General features: G+C 45.5%; 1 protein-coding gene across 1 annotated transcript in view; it reads left to right on the top strand.

The window, feature by feature from the left end:
• Positions 1 to 10626: 10626 nt before the first annotated feature.
• Positions 10627 to 23179, top strand: part of LOC120999330 (zinc finger protein OZF-like) — a gene marked incomplete at its 3' end in the record, with an annotated part of 30759 nt that continues 18206 nt past the window's right edge. Inside the window, exons 1-3 of the mRNA XM_040430198.1 lie at positions 10627 to 10648; positions 10730 to 10857; positions 11925 to 12018. Of these exons, the coding sequence (XP_040286132.1) occupies positions 10627 to 10648; positions 10730 to 10857; positions 11925 to 12018 (244 nt within the window). The remainder of the gene's footprint in view (positions 10649 to 10729; positions 10858 to 11924; positions 12019 to 23179) is intronic.

The raw sequence follows: 23179 nt of genomic DNA, 5'->3' as shown, positions 1-23179 counted from the left end.
TAACTATTTTGGATGAAAGAGTAGTTCTTAGACTCTCCCCAGCTTTCTTACCAAAGGTATTCTCAAAGTTTCATTGCCAACAGGAGATAATCTTAACATCCTTTTGCGCTTCTCCTTCAGAGTAGGAAAAACTGTTCCATCATCTGAACGTCAGACGTTCCGTACTAGAGTACCTTAGGGCCACAGAATCCTTTAGAAAGTCAGATCATCTCCTACAATTTCGGGGGGGGGGGGGGGGGGGGGGGGAATAGGGGTCTTGGAGCCTCCAAGGCTTCAATAGTTAGATGGATCAAAATGACTATCATTTTGTGTTACAAGGAAAAGAAGGTTAGGGTTGAAGGCTCATTCCACAAGGGCTATGTCCGCCTCTTGGACTGAGAGGGGATCTGCCTCTGGATAAAATATGTAAAGCTGCTACATGGTCTAACCCCATGATCATCTTCAAACACTATAAACTGGATGTTTTGGCCAACCCAGAATCTGGCGTTTGGACGGAAAGTCCTTTCGGCTTTGGTCCCTCCCTAAAAATATCTTCTCTGAGAATCTCCTACCAGTGCCGGTGTGGAGGCGTTATGGAAAGATGACAATTACTCTTACCGGTAATTTGATTTCCTGTAGCCTCCACAAAGGCACTGGGGGTCCCCCCCCCCCCCCAAAAAAAACAAAACAAACAAACGATGTTTACATAATTTGGTGGTTCCGGTTTACCGTTTGTTTGTATGATGGTCTTTTGTTATAATTGTCTTTGGGTCTTTGTTATTAACTGTAGTAGGTTGGAGGAGGTGTCTTTTTATTTGGGCTTCCGCTGTTGTTTCCTGTCCATGGGAGGCAGGATCAAGTTCCTACCAGTGCCGCTGTGGAGGCTACGGGAAATCAAATTACCGGTAAGAGTAAGGCCTCTTTCACACGGGCGTCATGTTTTTGGCCCGGATAAGATGCGGGTGCGTCGCGGGAAAATGTGTGATTTTTCCGCGCGAGTGCAAAACATTGTAATGCGTTTTGCACGCGCGTGAGAGAAATCGGCATGTTTGGTACCTAAACCCGAACTTCTTCACAGAAGTTCGGGTTTGGGTTAGGTGTTGTGTAGACTGTATTATTTTCCCTTATAACATGGTTATAAGGGAAAATAATAGCATTCCTAATACCGAATGCATAGTACAATAGGGCTGGAGGGGTTAAAAAAAATTATAATTTAACTCGCCTTAATCCATATGCTCGCGCAGCCCGGCTTCTCTTCTGTCTTCATCTTTGCTGTGCACAGGAATAGGACCTGTGGTGACGTCACTGCGCTCATCACATGGTCCATCACAGCATCCATCACCACGGTGATGGCTCATGTGACGGACCATGTGATGAGCGCAAAACCTAGGATCCAGTTTATAATTAGCGCTATAAATTTTGTTTAATAAATTGATTAGATCTGTCCAATAGCCCTGTAGCACACTGCAATTCCACAGCATATGGAGCAAGCCGGCCGCTTCTTCCCCACATTTCAGACACTTGGAGTCAGATCTATATCCCACTTCCATAAGAATATTGGAGTTCTATATACCCTGTGTATCATAAAGAATTGAGACAGTCTAGCCGCTTCACTAGGGGTTAGAGTAGGAATCTGTGCAAGGACTTCTTCCCATTGGCTGGGGATTTATTTATTTATTTTTACACGTGAAACCTTTTTTATTTTATTTTTTATTTTACACTTTTCATCCCTCTGGGGGACATTTACTTCACTTTTTTTTTTTCCCCCACTGTTGATTTCTCCTGTAACTGGGGCTGACATAGTACCCTCAGTTACAGGAGAAATACGACGCCCCAGAGAGGCTGTACAGCCTCAGTGCAGGGCTGATCGAGGTCTCTGAAAGACCTCACACAGCTCCTGCACTCTCAGGTCCCGGCGATCACATGACCGCCGGGCCAGAACATGAAGCGCATAGCGCTTCCTGCTCGGTGAGCACTGTGTATGCAGCGATCCAGAAGGCAGGGACACCTGGGCACTGTCCCTGCCTTCTCTCTGGGTTGCCCTGCTGTCACTGACAGCGGGCAACCCGATCAGCAGCTGCACGATTAGCGTGCAGCTGCAGTTTCTGAACGGACGTTCTGGAACGTCCATTCAGAAATAGAGAACCACCTTCCGGATGTTTATAGTCAACGTGCGGACGGGAGGTGGTTAAGAATGCCATTATTTTCCCTTATAACCATGTTATAAGGGAAAATAATAATGATCGGGTCCCCATCTCGATCGTCTCCTAGCAACCGTGCGTGAAAATCGCACCGCATCCGCACTTGCTTGCGATTTTCATGCAGCCCCATTCACTTCTATGGGGCCTGCGTTGCTTGAAAAACGCACAAAGAGGAGAATGCTGCGATTTTCACGAAACGCACAAGTGATGCGTGCAATGCGTTCACCTCACGCATCGCACCCGCACGGAAATCTCGCCCGTGTAAAAGGGGCCTAATTGTCATCTATTCCATACATAAATAGCAAATTTACACAATTTTAAAGGGAGTCTTTCACCAAATATGACCATTACAGACCACTCAGATCAGGTTCTCCATTACTTTCCCCAGATTACTATTGTACCTTTCATATTGCAGTCCATCGTCGATTTGCTCCAAAAAAACGCTTTTTATACCATATGGTAATTAGGTTCTGAAGGTGCCCAGGGGTGGCGTTCATGCGGCCGGTGCCCAGGCCCCTATGCGCTTTGCTTACCAAACCCCTCCTCTTTCACCCCTCTGGCCCACTCTTGTTTAATCTGATTACCTCCTCCTCTTCGTCTGAAATCCCGTGCCTCCACCGGCTGGATCGGGTTGCGCAGGCTGGCGCATGCGCATTTGAAAGTCCCTGTTCCTCTGCCCATAATGGGCAATGCAGTGCGCACGCGCTGGGAATGTGTGGAGCTGCGAGGGCGTGGGATTTCAGATGGAGAGCAGGAGGTAATCAGATTAAACAAGGGCGGGCCAGAGGGGTTAAAGAGGAGGGGTTTGGTAAGCAAAGCGCAGAGGGGCCTGGGCACCTGCCGCATGAACGCCGCTCCTGGGCACCTTCAGAACCTAATTACCATATGGTATAAAAGTGTTTTTTGAAGCAAATCGGCGATGGACTGCAATATGAAAGGGACCATAGTAATCTGGGGAACGTAATGGAGAACCTGATCTGAGTGGTCTGTAATGGTCATATTTGGGAAAGACTCCCTTTAAATTTCTAACTTTTGTGCAATTGTAAAACGCATGTTTTCTGTCATATTTAAAATATAACTCAGCCAAAATGGGAAGTTTTCAGTGCTCTGCATCTCCAGTATTACATTGGTCCATCAGCACCATGATTATCAGCACAATGTTCTGCTGATGGATCCAGGGCCCACATAGGAGATAACAGAGCAGGAATATCTGCTGGGATAGTGCTGAGGGGGCAAACAATCCAGGATACACAGAGCCCTGATAAACGTGATATAGACTGATATGAGGCAAATACACTGACTCACTGATGACTGCACCAGCGGGCTCTTGAACTGCAGTGATCAGTTAATCCACAGGCTCTTGTTGAGCACCTGAGCTGGAGCCTGCTGGTGCAGTGATCAGTAAGTCCTCTGACTCAGGTGCTCAGCCTGCTGACTCACTGATCACTGCACCAGCAGGCTCTGGCTGAGCACCAAACACAGGGAGAACACAGGAGAGTTTAGCCTCGTACTTCATCATACCTCTCGGAGTCCTGACACCGGATTGTGACCTCTTGTCCGGCAGTCACCTCCTCACCTCTCATGTCGGCAGTCGGTTCCGCAGTCAGAAGAATGCCGCCACGCTGCACTGTAAGTGATCCCATTAGCCCGGTGCAGAGATCAGAGCTCCGCTGTCCGTCCGCCGCTCCTTATCAGCTTGTCCCCAGACATCAGTGCCTCCTCACCGGCTGCTCTCCCGTCTCCATGGATCTTTCCTCGGCCAGACACTACTTAGCCTACACAAGCAGAATCCTCTGAATCACCCCACGGCAAAGCTACGCCACAAGGCATCCGCCTTGACGTTTTTAATCCCAGGAAGATAAGTGACAATGAAATTAAATCTGTCTGGCCTGCCTTGGGTTCAGATGTTTAGCCGACTGCAGGTAGGCCAGATTTTGTGATCAATAATTACTGTAACGGGATGAATCGCTCCTTCCAACCAATGACGCCACTCTTCAAAAGCCATTTTAATGGCCACCTACTCTCTATTACCTACATCATAATGTCTTTCGGCAGAAGAGAGTTTTTTAGAGAAAAAAAGCACAAGGGCGCCATTTGCTAGGAGAAGAACCCTGCGACAAGACTGCTCCAACCCCTACCTCTGATGCGTCAACTTCCGCAATAAATGGTTGTGACTAGTGTTGAGCGAACTTCTGTTTTAAGTTCGGCGTCTAAAGTTCGGCTTCCGGTTAGCGGAGAATCCCGATATGGATTCCGAATTCCGTTGTGGTCCGTGGTAGCGGAATCAATAATTGGCCATTATTGATTCCGCTACCACGGACCACAACGGAATTCGGAATCCATATCGGGATTCTCCGCTAACCGGAAGCCGAACTTTAGACGCCGAACTTAAAACAGAAGTTCACTCAACACTAGTTGTGACACATCCTTTTGCACCAGAATAGGAGCAGAAGCAAAACATTCCTTTATTGCTTAAAAAGCGTGCAATGCTTCTTCAGATCAGACTGAGAAATCCACGCCTTTCTTAGTCATATCAGTTAAAGGTTTAACAACAGTTGAGTAATCCAAGATAAATTTACCGTAGTATTTGGTGAACCCCAGAAATCTCATGAGTGCCTTTAGATCTTTGGGTCAATCCCAGTCCAACACAGCACTGATTTTTTCCGGATCTATACGAAAACCCGAAGATGAGAGTAGGTACCCCAGGAATTGCACTTCAGGGACTGCAAATACACACTTATCCATTTTGGCATACAATTTATTCTCTCTTAGAATCTGTAAGACCTGTCTCACGTGATCCTTATGCGTCTCCATATCAAGGGAATAAATTAAAATATCATCCAGATAAACCACCACAAACCTGCCCACCAGGTGATGAAAGATGTCATTGATGAAGTGTTGAAAAACCGCAGGAGCATTGGACAAACCAAAAGTCATGACCAGATTCTCAAAATGACCCTCAGGAGTATTTGTTTTCCATTTGTCCCCTTCCTCGACTCTTATCAGATTATATGCCCCCCTCAAATCCAACTTAGAGAACACTTTGGCGGCGACAATATGATTTGATCCCAGATGTATTCAAGGAAGGGGATAGAGATCACGGATAGTGATGCGATTAAGCTCACAGAAGTCCAAACATGGCCTAAGAGTTCCATCCTTTTTTTAACAAAGAAGAACCCCGCCGCCATTGGAGTTTTGGATGGTATGATATGCTGGGTTCACACCTGAGCGTATTCGATAAGCGCTGTTTACAGGCGTTTTTATAGCGTATTTTAGGGCGTTTTGGTATTTTGGAAATGCGCGTCGTATGCGCGTTCTTGCTATTGACCACAGAGGCGTACAATGAAAAACAGAGGTGTTACGCGCGACAATACGCCTCAAAGAAGCTCCTGTACTTCTTGGGGCGTAGGGCGTTTTACAGCGCGTTTGTACGTGCTGTAAAACGCTCAAGTGAGAACCATGCCCATAGGGAAACATTGGTTTTTGCCTGTTGAGCGTTTTACAGCGCGTAGGAACGCGCTGTAAAACGCTCAGGTGTGAACCTAGCCTTAGGAAAAACTCTCGGTGATATACTCTCGCATGGCTACTCTTTCAGGTTCAGAAATATTATACAACCGAGACTTTGGCAATCTAGCTCTGGGAATAAGGTTGACGGGGCAATCATATTCCCGATGAGGAGGCAGCTCCTGATCTCCACCCTTAGAGAATACAACAGAAAAATCCAAAAGCAAAGGAGGTAACATTTTAGTAGTTACAACAGAAAGCGACATGCTAAGACAGTTGTCAAGGCAGAAAGAACTCCAATCGAGAATCTGTCTCGCTTGCCAATCGATAGGGTTATGTTTGGTTAACCATGGTAAACCTAACACCAGAGGAGCAGGCAAACCCTCCAGCTCAAAACATGAAATGGATTCAATATGAGAATCTCCAACCTTTAGGCAAATGTCCTGCATCATTTGAGACCGACACTTTTGAGAGAGAGGGGCGGAATCAATTGCAAACACAGAAATATTTTTGTCTAATGCGCTTGTTGTCAAACCATGCATACGAACAAACTGGCCATCCACTAGGTTAAACCCTGCCCACTGTCAATAAATACTTCAATTTTCACAGTTTTGGAATCTAGCGCCACCTTGGCAGGCAGGAGAAATCGGGTACTACCGGTAAAAGCCAAAAGTACATTCTCAACTTCCCTATCCACACTACCAAGAGTGAGAAGGGGAGTAGACACATTAGGACTTTTTTTTTTTTTTTTTCACCTTGATGTTTAACATAAGGACATACGTTAACAAAATGTCCTTGACCACAGAAAAAGCAAAGTCTTTTCTTAACCCTAAAGTTTTTTATCACCTGGTCCAGGTGTGACCTGACCCAATTGCATTGGCTCATCACCAGACACGAGCTCAAGTGTCTCTTTACCCAGAGTGTCAGAAGAGACCGCTTGCCTGTATGATAATACGTCCCAAGCGAGAGGAACTTTAGATCTCTCCCTCAGATGTCTATCAATGCGCACCGCCAGAGACATGGCCGCCTCCAATGACTCTGGATTTGCGTGAAATGCCAAGGCGTCCTTCAAGTTCTCAGACAGTCCTTGACAAAATTTGCTGCAGAGAGCTGGGTCATTCCACTCCGTATCAGTTGCCCACCTCCTAAGTTCAGAGCAATAGGACTCAGCTGAACGCTCTCCCTGAAACGCAACTTAGATTCGGCCAGGGAAACTCAATCTGGGTCATCGTAGATGAGTCTCAGAGCTCTTAAAAATTCATCTACCGACCGGAGGGATTGTGAACCAGTCGGCAAAGAGAAAGCCCAAGACTGAGCGTCACCTTTCAGCAACGAAGTAATAATCCTCACTCTCTGACTCTCGTCCCCAGAATTGCTAGGACGCAGTCTGAAATATGATTTGCACGATTCCCTGAACCGGACAAAGTTGCCACTTCCCCCGGGGAAGCAACCTTCGGCTCAGCGCAGGCCTGATTCCCGCTGCCGGAACCCACCGCCTGTGGTCTCTGAAACTGTGCAACGGCAGTGCGGAGGTCAGCCACCTACAAAGGATAACGGTTTGGGTGGTTGATAATGTCACAGATTAAGGGGAAGGAAAAACACCAAATACACACCACAACAAATAGACAACAATCTAGGCCTCAAAAGCTAAGGAAGAGGGAAGGTGACCTCCTAGTAATCCCTAGGCCTTTCCCTAACTCCTGCCAGTATGAGCAGATCCTGGTGGTGGAAATACACATACACCGGATACCTAAAGTCCTGCTAAAACTGATAAACCCTAGGATAGGTAGCAGGGGATGAGACAGCTGGTCCCTTCCAGAATGAAGGAAAATGAGTCTCCCTGAGGCCTAGAAACAACACACACTAGATAATAAGAAACAGCAAAGGCAACAAGTACTTCGCTTAGAGATGTATGGAGAAGCAGGAGATCCAAGACAAACCAGCACTAGCAACTCCAAGCAGAAATTATCAACCGCATGGTCAGCAGTGTGAGGCGGATCTAAAAAGAGCCTCCTCACTGATAACGAGCGGCACCTGAGGAGAGGTGAGATCCTGTCAAACAACAACATACATAGAGGAAAACTGAGACCTGTCAGCCTTACGTGCAGCCAGTCTATCTGATCTTCTCACCTCTCTCAAGGGAGGGACCGTGACACCTGGGGTACAAAGGGTTAATATATGCAAGTAAGCCTCTGGGAGCAACGGGGGTGTTGCCCTTACACCTAATGGCTCCTCTTTTTCTGCACCTGCCACGTCCATTTCACTGTCATTGACAGGGTCAGGTGTGATTACGTTTTCACTGCCTGGTCCTGTCAATCAAAGTGAAAAGGGCGTGGCAGGTGCAGAAAGGAGGAGCCTCTAGGTAAAAAGGCAACACCCCGTTACTCCTGGAGGTTCATTTGCATATAATAAAACATAATTATCTCAGCAGTGCGGGCACATATCAACATGGGACTAACACAGATGCCTTCAGCTGCCAAGCGCACATGTACCGGGTCAGCCGGTGTCACAGGTACCAATCTGCTGATTCTTGTGATTCCAACTAGGGTTGTTGCGATACCAAAATTTAGATTTGATTTCGATACCATAAAAAAGTATTGCGATACTTGATACCATTCGATACCACACACAAAAAAATAAAACGCCAAAAAAGCCACATGCATTCTGCATTTAAAAAATGGCGAATTGTGCATTTTTTTTTTTTTTCTGTTCCAGCGTTCACTGCATAGAAGATTTTTTTAAATATTTTAATAGTTTGGACTTTTCGGACTTGGCGTTATGTAATATGTTTATTTATTTATTGTTTATATATTTCATATATGTAAAATTGGTTGATTCGTACTTAATATTTTGGTGTGTTTTTATTTTTACTAACATTTTCCCCCCTTAGGGGCTAGAACCTGGGATATTTTCATCCCTTGTCCTATTCACCCTAATAGAGCTCTATTAGGGTGAATAGGACCTCGCACTCTTCCTGCTGCCCTGTGCATAGGAGCTTACCATGGAGGGCTTCAGTAGCGTCCTGGCTGCCATGGTAACCAATCGGAGCCCCAGTATTACACTGCTGGGGCTCCGATCAGAAACTGCCACCAATGAGGAGGAGGGGAGGGGACCCTGTGGTCACTGCCACCAATGATTTTAGTACTGGGATGGTTGAGGGGGGGGCGCACTGCACCACCAATGATAGATAACCTTTAATCGGGAGGCGGGTGCCGGCAGCAGCATCGCATAGCTGGTACCCTGCCTCTAAAAAGGAGCTGCGATCAGCTGCAGTTAACCACTCAGGTGCCACACCTGAGGGGTTAACTGCCGCTGATCGCAGCTTCCTGTCATAGAGGCCGGTGCCGGCTATGTGATTCTGCCACCGGCACCTGTATTTGTATTAAACGTTAACTTTTATTGGTGGCTTAGTGCGCCCGCCCCTCTCTCTCCTCATTGGCGGCAGCAGCGGCACAGGGGGAGGGAGAAACTGCTTCATTCTCCCCTGTGCTGCTGAGGGAACATGGCGCTATGTTCTCTGATAGTAGGCTGTGCAGTAGCGCAGCCTAGTATCGATAAATAAATGTCAAATCCCGGTATCGAATTGATACCGGGACAAAAGTATTGATTGGGTATCAATATTTCGATTCCCTCAACAACCCTAATTCCAACTGATAGGACGAGGGCAGTCTGAGCTCTAGATCTATGAAGTGATCTACCAGATTACAGCTTTAGGCTACTTTCACACCAGCGTTTTCAATTCCGCTATTGAGATCCGTCATAGGATGAAAACTCTTCAGTTTTGTCTCCATTCATTGTCAATGGGGACAAAACTGAACGAAACGGAGTCACCAAAATACACTCTGTTCCATTTGGTTGCGCTCCCATCGCAGATAGAATAACGCTTTTTCTGTCCGCGGTGCGGAGCAAGACTGATCCATCCTGACACACAATGTAAGTCAATGGGGATCCGTCACCCGTTGACTTTCAATGGTGTTCATGACGGATCCGTCATGGCTATATAAGACATAATACAAATGGATCCGTTCATGACTGATGCATGCAGTTGTATTATTGTAACGGAAGCATTTTTGCAGATCCATGACGGATCCGCAAAAAAACGTGAGTGTGAAAGTAGCCTTATAGTGGTATTACCGCTGTGACCTGTAGTGGTAATATGAAGGTGTGACAGGCTTTTGAACTGAAACATAGAGGATCTACCTTGATACACGTTATTATCTCCTCCAGTGTTTCCTCTTATCTCCAGTAATTGTATTTTACATGGGATTTTCTATGATTTTACATCGGTTCATCTTCTTTCCATTCAGGTTCCTACAATATAGGATCCGCTCAGCGTATATCTCCTATATAAGATCATTCTCCTGATTTGACCCATCAAGGATGGATAGGGATGAGGACAAGATGGCAGAGAGTATAATAAATCTCACCCTAGAGATCCTCCTCCGGCTTACTGGAGAGGTGAGAGATTCTGATGATGTCACATTACATCATCTTCTCTATGTTACTAACAGAAGGACATGACTGGAGAGGTGAGGGACTCTGGAGATGTATGGAGTGATATTTATTACTGCGTCTCTCCATAACCAGGAATACACAGTAGTGAAGAAGACCTCTAGTGAGCATTGTCAGGCCCCGGTATCTGAAGGATGGGGAGGAATCCTGAGCCCAATATCCAGGCCGACACCTCACATCCCGATACATGAGAACTTCAACATAGAGAAGGTCCTAGAGCTCACCAACAAGATCATTGAGCTGCTGACTGGAGAGGTGACATCACTGGGAATGTCGGGACATTATACAGTAACACTATGAAGGGATCTGGGTGATGACTGTATCATTGTGTTGTCAGGTTCCTATAAGGTGTCAGGATGTCGCCGTCTATTTCTCCATGGAGGAGTCTGAATATTTAGAAGGACACAAAGATCTGTACAAGAACGTCATGATGGAGGATCACCAGCCACCAAGTAAAAGACATGACTAAATACACACATCCTCTCACTAGTTATATGTAAGAAATTAATTGTCACCGTATGTTTTTCCTACAGTTAAAGAAGAGAGAACAACTCCCAGTCCTCTTCTTCTACAGGATGAGAGATGTCCCAGTTTTCTTCTACAGGATGGTTCAGAAGAACATCAAAGCATTCCATATGATGATCAGATAGATGGAAATAAGGTCTCATGAAAGGTTCCCTATGATCTGTAGAAGTGCTGTGAAGATCTTGTGTTCAGTCTTGTTTTATAAACCAGTATTATATGTTTTATCCTTGTATAATGAGAAAGTTAGAGATGGCAGGATTACAGCTAACTATAGACCTTGCATGTCATCTGGATCTTCTCACAGTTTTCTGGTCTGTAGAGACTGCTGGTTGGAATAAGGAACCAACTAGATGCATATATACAGGAGACCTGCAGATATTTTTGGGTCAGACAATGAAACATGGCACATGTAGATCCACTGTGTCTCTTGAACAAATTTGACATGGTTCTGCTCCAAAGTGTGTTTATATAAGTGACCCCCTTCCCTCCCATTTTATCCCCTGTACAGGGACCTAGACTTTGTTGCAGGGGAACCACTAGGCTGCTGCACTTGAAGTAATTTCTGTACAAGTGACTGGTGACCCACGGGGTCAGGAAAGGCAGAACACATGTAGTCCGATAAATGGTCTGTTGTCAGGGCAAGCAGCTCTGGACCATAACTGGGGTCAGGCAAGGGTCAGGTCAGACAGCAAAGGGTCCAATCTAGAAGTTGGGCAGAAGTCTATACACAGAACAGGCAAGCAAGCTTTGCATGAACCTAGCATACTAGAACCTACTGATCAGTCTCCTTTCCATGGCTTGTAGAGATTAGAGTGCGTGCATGCCGGCCCTATAAGAGCCAGAGATAGTGTGTGCACACATGACCTATGGGCAGAGAAGGTCATTATCGGCAGGAAGCAGGCCTCAGCTTGTGTGGGAGGACAGCGTTATTCCAGCAGCCGGGACCATTGGGAAGGGAGAGAGGGATGTCTGTGGGACTGGACCGCTGGAGCCCTAAAGCTATGGAGCAGGTAAACCAGGCAGCAGGCGTGCCCACCAGCAGGAAGGAGAGGAGCTATAGGCATGGACCGCTGCCATAGCAGATAACTCTGCTGTCATTTCATCACTTATTGTCATTGTAATTAATGATCTTTTCTGGTCACATCAAACCTTCCACACGACTTCTCCATCAGTCTGCTGACTTTTACCATTTCTGTTTCACAGCTTTTAAATCTGGGTAAAGATCTGACCAATATTAAGGCTGAAGATACATATGTGAGGGTGATCATAGAGGACATTCCCACCGATAACCACCCAGGTGAGTAGTAACCACTACATAAAGCAGAGAAGACTCACAGATTCTGCTCCTTCACTGGCTACTGATGACTCCTTGTATAGTCAGGTAGTGGTGGCAGTTTGGGGGTCACATATTGTACTTTCCGACAGGTTTTCCTTTATTAGCACACAATGGTTACTGATACCAGGTGTCCCACAGTATTGATCAGAAGGTTGGGGTTATCACCCATTCTTCTAACTGCTATGAACCCTCTTTCCGTAGTACTTAGAGGCTTTACTGACACTTCAGAATTTTTCTGGGAATAGGAAAAGCCTTCTGGTAGAGCCGAAATAAAAAGAGCTGAAATAAAGAGCCACCAATGAACAGTAGCAGCTGCCTGTCTGACCATAAAGATTTCACAATGTTCTGCCCTAAAGAAGTAATCATTGGAGGACAAATCCCCAGTGGTCAGTGACAGCTTACTATAGTCAGCCGGGCTATACAGACATGATCACACTGTCCCCAATGGCGCTCACAATCTAAGTTCCCTATCGGTAAGTCTTTTGGAGTGTTATTGACCTATTTACATGTCCCCATTGTTCAAGCTGCCAGCTTTCAAAAACTGGTTTTGTTAAATTTGACAATCAGGTTGTTTGTAGGAAAAATCCACTGTAAAAATGTCATCAAACATAGCTCAGGTAGTCACTGGGGCGTACTGCTGGATGAGGCGAGACACAGCGTCATCTCCTCTATCCTGCCCAGCTTACTCTCACAGAACTCTGCTGGCTTCTTGATGTCAGCTCCTGGCAATGGGAAATCTCGCACAGCAGAAGACATAGTTCTGTGGCAGGGATCTTGACATCTGCTGACTGCGGTCCCAGCATCTCCTGGGCAAATGCAGTGGCCAAGTTTGGGGGTGGCCCCAACGCTAAACTCGGTCCCCCGGACATCATCAAGGTACCACCACATGTTGCTGCTCTCCGGAAGGTATGGTAAGGCGTGGTGCACTCCAATGATAAAGAAGTCCAGAGAGTCAGGGTCTGCAGTAAACCTGGGTGCTTCTTTATTGGAGGAATTCAGGTACAAAACAATACAGGCAAGGCATTGGGCTGGCTTCTCCAGTCTCCTCCCTGGCAGAAGAAGGGTTTGATGCTCTCAGAAGGCTGGCATCCTGGTCAAGGGCCCACAGTCTGTAGTTTAGTAGTCCGGGTGACTCCTTGGTCACAGGGCTAGTGAGCCATGGTATGAGGCTCAGCGTCCCCATCTCAGCGTCTTCTGGTCACTCATGCAGGCTGGCATGAGTCTCCCCTCCAAGCACTGGTCCCTAACCGCCAGGGCCGGCACCACCAGTAAGGCGACTTAGGCAGTCGCCTGGGGCGCCATTTAGCAGGGGGCGCCCGTTGCGGTGTAAAAAAAAAAAAAAAAGTTGGTTATATAAGTTCGGCCGGCGGCGCCCCTCATGCTGCGCCTCCTGAGTCTCCGGCCGCCGGCTCATTGCTGCGCAGCCTGCGCCTGCTGTGTGTCTGCTCTGTGCTTTTGTTAATGTAGCGTGGCCGAGCTCTCTTCGGTCCGCGGTACTGGAGCTTTTGTTTCCTGTACCCGGCCGGACTGACAGGAAGTGCTCACTTAGTGTGCACTTCCTGTCAGTCCGGCCGGGTACAGGAAACAAATGCTCCAGTACCGCGGACCGAAGAGAGCTCGGCCACGCTACATTAGAGGTGTGTGTGTGTGGGGGGGAATAATGACATTGACAAGGGAGGGGGGGGGGGGGATAATGACATTGACAAGGGGGGGGTGGATAATGACATTGACAAGGGAGGGGGGGGATAATGTGAGTGACAGGGGAGGGGGGGAATAATGTGAGTGACAGGGGAGGGGGGGAATAATGTGAGTGACAGGGGAGGGGGGGAATAATGAGAGTGACAGGGGAGGGGGGGGGAATAATGACATTGACAAGGGAGGGGGGTGGAATAATGAGAGTGACAAGGGAGGGGGGTATAATGACATTGACAAGGGAGGGGGGGGGAATAATGACATTGACAAGGGAGGGGGGTGGAATAATGAGAGTGACAAGGGAGGGGGGTGCCGGGGTGGAATAATGAGAGTGACAAGGGAGGGGGGTGCCGGGGTGGAATAATGAGAGTGACAAGGGAGGGGGGTGCCGGGGTGAAATAATGAGAGTGACAAGGGAGGGGGGTGGAATAATGAGAGTGACAAGGGAGAGGGGGGTGGAATAATGAGAGTGACAATGGAGGGGGGTGCCGGGGTGGAATAATGAGAGTGACAAGGGAGGGAGTGGGGGAGAAGAGAGTGACAAGGGAGTCCCCAGAGCCAGACCAAGAGCCAGACTGCAGCCAGAGACCAGATCATCTTATTGTCCTGGTGGTAAGTAGACAAAGCAATATGTTTATTATGTAATTGTTTAGTTATTAATACTACATTGGAAACTAATTTACCTCACATTAAGGCTCCATTCACACATCCGTGTGTGTTTTGCGGATCCACGGATCCGCAAAACACGGACAGCAGCAATGTGCGTTCCACATTTTGCGGACCGCACATTGCCGGCACTAACAGAATATGCCTATTCTTGTCCGCTATTGCAGACAAGAATAGGACATGTTCTATTTTTTTCCGGATCGGAATTGCGGATCCGCAATTCCGGATCGGGGCCGCATGTCATGCGGCCCCATAGAAATATATGGGTCCGCAATTCTCTTCTGCAAAAAAAGACAGCTACAAGAAGCTGGATTAACCCTAAGGGAAACCTAGCAGTTCTTTTTATTTAAAAGCTGAGAAAGGGGTTGAACATATGTGATGTCATGATATGGGCAGATCATCTGATAAGGGGGGGCGGCAATTTTTATCTTGCCTGGGGCGGCAATTTTTATCTTGCCTAGGGCGTCAAAAATCCTTGCACCGGCCCTGCTAACCGCAGCACACTAGGGGCTCTGACTGCTCTCCTTTTATATACAGTTTTTGCTAGACTGGAACCTTCTAGTGAGTGGAGTGGAGAAACTCTGCACAAACAGATACATTGTTTCAGCTCCCGTCTGGTATAGACTTACATTAAAGCTTCAATGATACTCAATGGCAATGACAGAGCAGGTTTTCCAGACAAAAACAAGTTTCCAGACATAATAACAGCTAAAACCAGACATTTAAAAGGTCAGGCTGTCTGCATTTTGGTGTTAAACAAATCTGGGTTTTTCCCTCCAAAACATGGTCTTCTTTAAACCCTATGGTAGCTATGGAAAATTACCATCTTCTCATTTAAAGCCCTAACTGTCTCTCGGTATTAATTTAACCTTTTCACAGAGCAATTTAAATACAGTGATAATGAACAGGATATATATCACAACATATAAAATGTAGGTACACAGTATTAAACAGTATAAGTTAATTCTTTCAAGATAAATAAAGTAAGAAGTTTTAACTTTGCATAGGGAATATAGGCAAATGTCCAAATGTCAAAGTACTCCCTGCTCTAGGGCACTACACAAACACAGCTAGTGCTTGAAGTCGGGGTGTATACATATCTGCACGCTTCACATGTCAGGATCCCGGTGCCGGAACGAGGTCTTCTGTGTCTGCGTGAGATTTCTCACTGCCAGGAGCTGACATCAGGAAGCCAGCGGAGGTCTGCAAGAGCAAACTGGGCAGGATAGAGGAGATGACTCCATTACTCGCCTCATCCAGCGGTACGCCCCAGTGACTAATGTTTGATGACAAAAGGTACATTTTAAAAATAGGTTTTTCCTGAAAGTTGGCAGCTTGAAAAATGGGGACATGTAAATAGCTCCATAGGCCACTTCTGGTGACAGGTTCCCTTTAATGGATTTTTAATAATTGACGCTTTTTATTTGCATAGAAACAGTTATAAACCATTTTCAGAAGAATTTCCGTATTTTTTACCCCATAAGACGCACTTTTTCTTCCCCCAAAATGGGGGAAAAATGCCCCTGCGTCTTATGGGGCGAATGCTGGCAGTTTTACATCGCAAGCTGCGATGTACTAGCGATGTACTAGCGAGCGGGGAGGGACTGGGAGGAGGAGCTGGGGGCCGGCAATAGCGGCGGGGCGGTGCAGTCAGTGTACTATAGCCCCGCCGATCCAGTATACAAATATAAAATGTCTTATTCAATTAATAGTTATTAAACATGCCCCCCCACTCCTAATAGTACCGTACATCCTAACCGCTTCAATAGAATGCAGGCAGGCAGGCCAGGCGGGCGGCAGCGTAACTCCCTGATGTCACGTGCCTGCGCCGCCTACTTTATGAATGAAGCAGGCGGCGCAGGCAAGTGACGTCAGTGAGTGATGCGCCGCCCGGCCTGCCTGCATTGTACTGAAGCGGTTAGGATGTACGGTACTATTAGGAGTTGGGGGGAATGTTTAATAACTATTAATTGAATAAGACATTTTATATTTGTATACTGGAGAGGCGGGGGGGGGGGGGGGTGTGGATGACATTTTTATGGGGGACATCTGTGGATGGCACAGTTATGGGCTGGGGGGGTCTGTGGATGGCACTGTTATGGGGTGGGGGGGTCTGTGGATGGCACATATATAACAGTGCCCCCCATAACAGTGTCCGTCATCCACAGATCCCCCCCCATAACAGTGTCCGTCATCCACAGATCCCCCCCCATAACAGTGTCCGTCATCCACAGATCCCCCATAACAGTGTCCGTCATCCACAGATCCCCCATAACAGTGTCCGTCATCCACAGATCCCCCCCATAACAGTGTCCGTCATCCACAGATCCCCCCCATAACAGTGTCCGTCATCCACAGATCCCCCCATAACAGTGTCCGTCATCCACCGATTCCCCCCCATAACAGTGTCCGTCATCCACAGATCCCCCCCCATAAGTGTCCGTCATCCACAGATCCCCCCATAAGTGTTCGTCATCCACAGATCCCCCCATAACAGTGTCCTTCACAGATCCCCAGTAATAGTGCCATCCACAGACCACCATTAGTTCCAAACCCACCAAAAGCACACCTTTTGGTTAAAAAAAAATATTTTTCTTATTTTCCTCCCCAAAAACCTAGGTGCGTGTTATGGGCCGGTGCGTCTTATAGGGCGAAAAAATACGGTACTACTGGATGCAGTCTTTAGGTGGCTGCAATATTCATTACACAATTTCCCCCTTCCTGATTGGGTGTGAAACCCAGGACACCACCAGTATAGGATTTATATCTAGAACCCCGATAACACACGGTGTAAGGAAGAATGTGAATTATACAAATTACTTGAATGTGGACATGACAGCTTCATCAATCTCTGGACTCCTGGATTATGCAATTTTATAATGTTTGTTCATTTTTTGACCCCGTGTTTGAGTTTTTTTTTTCTTTGTTTAATGGAGGACCTCATCAGAGGACTGCATCTGGTATTCTAAGTTGATAATATAATGGTGATAGTGGAGGTGGACATCGTGCTTGCTCCTCCCTCTGCCCTCCATTTTCATGGGCATGGTGGGGGGGGGGGATCATCTGTTCTTTCTCTGCTGTTCCCTTTCCCCTATAGGGGTCACCATTTTATGTTGATAGCAGTGGACTGATGATGTCCTGAGATTTGGGGTGAGGCTCCATGACACGTGATCTGTGCGACGGATTCCTCCTCCCCTCACTGGGAGTGAGGGTCCCTCTGACTCATCTCGGGAAAAACTCCTCTCCCAGGGGATATTCATCTGCCTTTATATCCCTTTAGATCATCATCGTTAGCGGCTCTTGTACCTTTGCTTTTTCTCTTAAGTGTGTGGGAGGGGGAGGGATTTGTGACACTTGACGGTGTCCCGAGTACTTTTTCCCATCACCCATGAGAGCACCCATGCGACTAGGTCTCCTGTCCTCCAGATAGGCTGTACCTAGGGAGCTCTTGCTCCGAGCTTGGGTTCACTCCCTGGGGCTGGGGAAGGGCTGGGTCTACTCACCGTGAAGGGGCCTATCCCATGCGGCGTTAGTCTCCTCAGGGAGCAGTTTACCAAGTCTACCTTCCTACTGCGTCCTCCCAGCATCTAGGGGAGCCGCTGTGGCAGTGTTAAGGCGGCTTCCAATTCAGTCTGGTGGGGTGCATGGCATCCCTTCTCAAAGATATCAGCTGGGAGCCAATGCACGTTTGAGCATGCTCTTGGGGACGGGCAGCAGTAAGCTTCCGGCGTCATGACGTCACTTCCTGTGATGCGACGCCAGAGGAGGAGGCACCTTTTGCCGGCTGGTTTAGGCATTTGGGCCTAGTGTTAAAAGTAGGTCAAGGCGTGTTATAAATGGCAGCAGGAGAAGGCAGCCAGCTCTATCTTTGCGCACACAGTTCTGCGCTGGATTCTGTGTCTGGATACAATGTTGGAGCCAAGTGATTCACGACGCACCGACCCCTTGGAACCCTCGAGGCCCACAAACCCGGTACTGGACCTGAGGAGTAGGGAAGTTACCTCTACATATGGTGAGAGATATCCTCTCCTAATATTTATGGATTGTTGTTTGCTTTTGTTCTTATAGGTAGCAAAAACACCTGAGAAGTCATCTAAGCATAAAGAATGTAGTGGATGTAGAGTAGCTTTACCAGCATCTAATGTTAGACCACTGTGTCAGGATGTGTGGATATATTGGTTCTGGAAGAGTCACAATCTTTATCCAAAAGTATTAAGGCTTTGGTGAGATCACAAGTTAAATCATCTCTTAAGTCCCTGAAACTAAATCGGCCACGGTCACCAGAAAGGGCCGGTTACAGTAGAAAGACTGATTCTGAAAACTCTGGGGAGGATGATGATTTAAATTCCAGCCACAATATCTCAGATGATTTTTAGTCTTCGGAGGGCCCTGTTTCCGTCTTAAAATTCGGAACTTTTATTAAAGCCTGTTAAAACTACCATGCAGTTAGAGGACGTAAAGCAGCCTAAATCAATAGCTGACCAAGTTTTTGAGGGACTGGGTCCTAAACATTATGGAGTATTTTCAGTGCATAAAAATATGGAAGCTCTTAATCTTATTAGAACGGAGTGGAAAAATACTGATAGGAATTTTTGTTTAAACCAACTACAGTCAAGAGAAAGTATCCCTTTGAAGAATCTGTATCTGAGGTATGGGATAGGGCCCCCCACAGTGGATGCACCAGTTGCTAAGATAGTCAAAAAATCTGTATTGTATATTTTGAGGAACTCCCCAGTATGGATTGAGGATAAATTCTTTAAACTAATTGAGAGAATTACTAAGGATTTAATCTGGGGCAGAAAGCGTGTAAGACTTAAAACTGAACATTTTTATAATAGGGAGGTTTGAAGCTTCCATATTTTAAGGGTTATTTTATAGCCGCACAGTTGTGGTCATTTTGTCAATGGAAGGAAAGTCCATTATGTAGGACCCTGGTGAGTCAATCTCCCTTTGATACCAAATTCACCTTATTGGAATCCGGACAGTTATCTATTATACAAGAGGTTTATAGAGAGGCTAGAAAATTGTTTAGTAACTCCTGGCGTACTATTAGATGTTGGTTGGGTATTTTCAGTTATGTTCGGCACTGTATAGTATTAAGGAAAAATCTGGGTCACAGGTAGACACCTCTACACCTTTAAATGAGTTCTAAATTATTAGTTAAAGCACTTTTTAACAATATATTCTCTCCTGGTCAAAGAGCTCGGGGACCTGAATGTTCAATTTTACAGCCAGTTGACTGGGCAAATTATATTCTTTAATTTAAGACCAGTGTCTCACAATTTTAATCACGTTGTAGTCCAATTTAATTTTTTACACAGAATATATGTTACACCACTTTGGCTTAATAAATGTGGGTTAAGGAACACATCTAATTTTCCACGGTGTGACTCACCTGGTGCTGATTTTTTGCAAATTTTTTGGTATTGTTCAGAAGTTAAAGAATATTGATATGCAATTGATTTTATTACTCAAAAACTGAAGGTAGTGATTCCTTTTAGCGCAGAATGCTGGATACTTGGTGACCTCTCTAGGGCAAACTGTCATAAATATAGGATGACCCTCTTGATAAGGGTAATGAGTCTGGCGAGACTTTTGATTACACTGGTGTGGTTTTCACAGGATGTCCAAATATGACCGTATGGCTTAATTTAGTGAATAAGATTAGAAATTATGAAAATGTTCTCTATAAACAAAAAAATATAGAAGAATAATAGACTAGGATTTGGGGAGAGTGGAAATGTCAAATTGTCCTGTCCTGACTCCGCCTTATTCAGAGTGACGCACCGCAGTGTGGGGGGGATGGGCTAGTGAGGGTATTTAAGGGTGGCTTTAAAAAAAAAAGTTGTGATTTTGTATATAATCTGTTTTGATTCCTAATAAAAATTATGAATAAATAAAAAAAAAAGCCAAAAAGTCGTCGCTTCCATTCGAAGACCTGGGATGCCTGGGAGATCCGTTGGATAAAAAAACTGACATTTATATTAAAAGAACTTGGGAATCAGCATCCACTAGTCTTAGCCTGTTATTGCCGCCTCCTGGGTCTCTAGGTCTTTAAGGTTATGGTTAGATCAGCTTGAGTCTCATATTAAGGACAAGACTCCTAGAGAAGAATTACTTTCTTCTGTTCCTACCTTCCTTAAAGCAGCTGATTTCCTAGCAGATGCATCCACTGATGCAGTGCGTTTTTCTACTAGAGCGGAGGCCATGTCAGACGCGCTATCTGGTTAAAGTCGTGGAAAGGAGACCAGGGCTTTAAAGGGCTTCTGTCACCCCCAAAACACTTTTTTTTGGGGGGGGCTTGTTAAAATCCTTATTGAACGACTATTCCCTATATCTTTGTCTGTGGCTTCGTTTCCTTAAAAATCGATCTTTTAAAATATACAAATGACTTCACTACCAGCAAGTAGGGCGTCTACTTGCTGGTAGCCGCCGCAAAAAAACGCCCCCTCCTCCTGTTGATTGACAGGGCCAGTGAGCGCTCTCCTCCTCTGGCTGGCCCTGTCAGCATTTCAAATCCCGCACCTGTCTTCATTCGGCGCAGGCGCTCTGAGAGAAGGACGCTCGCCTCCTCAGCACTCCCTCAGTGCGCCTGCGCCGATGACGTCACCAAAAGAGAATCTGTCTGTGGGAGTCCAATGGTCTTTCAAAGATCAGATAGTGGTTACCACAGACGCCAGTCCCTGGGGTTGGAGAACTCACTCTCAGAACAGGTACTGGCAAGGGAGGTGGGACCTAAACTCAAGGAAAGCCTCATCCAACTTCAAGGAACTAAAAGTGGTAAAGATGGCCCTAGAATTAGCAGTTCCAGAGGAAAGGAAAAGGCAAGAAAATATTTTTTTTATTCAGACAAGTCAACAACAGTGGCCTACATAAATCGTCAGGGGGGAACGAATACTTTTCCTTTCAGCATTCCATCTAAAGGGAAAGGAAAACTTGATAGCAGACTTTTTAAGTCGTACATCCATCAAGCATGGGGAATGGTGTCGGAACAAGGACTGCTTTTTGGACGTTACAAGGCTTAGAAGTTTAGAAGCAAATCTTGACATTTTTCAGAAATTTACAAAAACCCAATTTTTAGGGACCACTACAGGTCTGAAGTCACTTTGCGAGGCTTACATAATAGAAACCGCCCAAAAATGACCCCATTCTATAAACTACACCCCTCAAGGTATCCAAAACTGATTTTTACAAACTTCGTTAACCCTTTAGGTGTTGCACAAGAGTTATTGGCAAATAGGGATGAAATTTGAGAATTTCATTTTTTTGCCTAATTTTCCATTTTAACCCATTTTTTCCACTAACAAAGCAAGGGTTAACAGCCAAACAAGACTGTATCTTTATTGACCTGACTCTGCCGTTTACAGAAACACCACATATGTGACTGTAAACTACTGTACGGCCACACAGCAGGGCGTAGAGTGAAAGGTGCGCCGTATGGTTTTTGGAAGCCAGATTTTGCTGGACAGTTTTTTTGACACCATGTCCTATTTGAAGCCCCCTGATGCACCCCTAGAGTAAAAACTCCATAAAAATGACCCCATCTAAGAAACTACACCCCTCAAGGTATTCAAAACTGATTTTACAAACTTTGTTAACCCTTTAGGTGTTGCACAAGATTTAATGGAAAATAGAGATACAATTTCAAAATGTCACTTTTTTGGCAGATTTTCCATTTTAATATTTTTTTTCCAGTTACAAAGCAAGGGTTAACAGCCAAACAAAACTCATTATTTATGGCCCTGATTCTGTAGTTTACAAAAACACCCCATATGTGTTCGTAAACTGCTGTACGGGCACACGGCAGGGCGCAGAAGGAAAGGAATGCCATACGGTTTTTGGAAGGCAGATTTTGCTGGACTGTTTTTTTTGACACCATGTCCCATTTAAAGCCCCCCTGTTGCACCCCTAGAGTAGAAACTCCAAAAAAGTGACCCCATTTTAGAAAGTACGGAATAGGGTGGCAGTTTTGTTGGTACTAGTTTAGGGTACATATGATTTTTGGTTGCTCTATATTACACTTTTTGTACAGCAAGGTAACAAGAAAAAGCATTTTTGGCACTTTTTTTTTTTTGTTATTTACAACATTCATCTGACAGGTTAGATCATGTGGTAATTTTATAGAGCAGTTTGTCACGGACGCGGCGATACCTAATATGTATACAATTTTTTTTATTTATGTAAGTTTTATACAATAACTTTGTTTTAGTGTCTCCATAGTCTAAGAGCCATAGTTTTTTCAGTTTTTGGGCGATTATCTTGATTAGGGTCTCATTTTTTGCGGGATGAGATGACTGTTTAATTGGCTCTATTTTGGGGTGCATATGACTTTTTGATCGCTTGCTATTACACTTTTTGTGCCGTAAGATGACAAAAAATTGCTTTTTTTACACCGTTTTTATTTTTTACAGTGGTCATATGAGGGGTTAGGTCATGTGATATTTTTATAGAGCCGGTCGATACGGACGCGCCGATACCTAATATATGTATACTTTATTTTTATTTATGTAAGTTTTACACAATGATTTCATTTTTGAAACAAAAAAATCATGTTTTAGTGTTTCCATAGTCTAAGAGCCATAGTTTTTTCAGTTTTTGGGCGATTATCTTGAGTAGGGTCTCATTTTTTGCGGGATGAGATGACGGTTTGATTGGCACTATATTGGCGTACATGCGACTTTTTTGATCACTTTTATTACCTTTTTTGGGAAGTAAGGTGGGCAAAATTTCAATTTTCTCATAGTTTTTATTTTTTTATTTTTAT

This window comes from Bufo bufo, chromosome 4 (assembly GCF_905171765.1).
Source record: "Bufo bufo chromosome 4, aBufBuf1.1, whole genome shotgun sequence".
Lineage (NCBI taxonomy): Eukaryota > Metazoa > Chordata > Amphibia > Anura > Bufonidae > Bufo > Bufo bufo.
The sequence above is the reverse complement of the archived record's forward strand: the minus strand, read 5'-3'. Positions and strand labels throughout refer to the sequence as shown.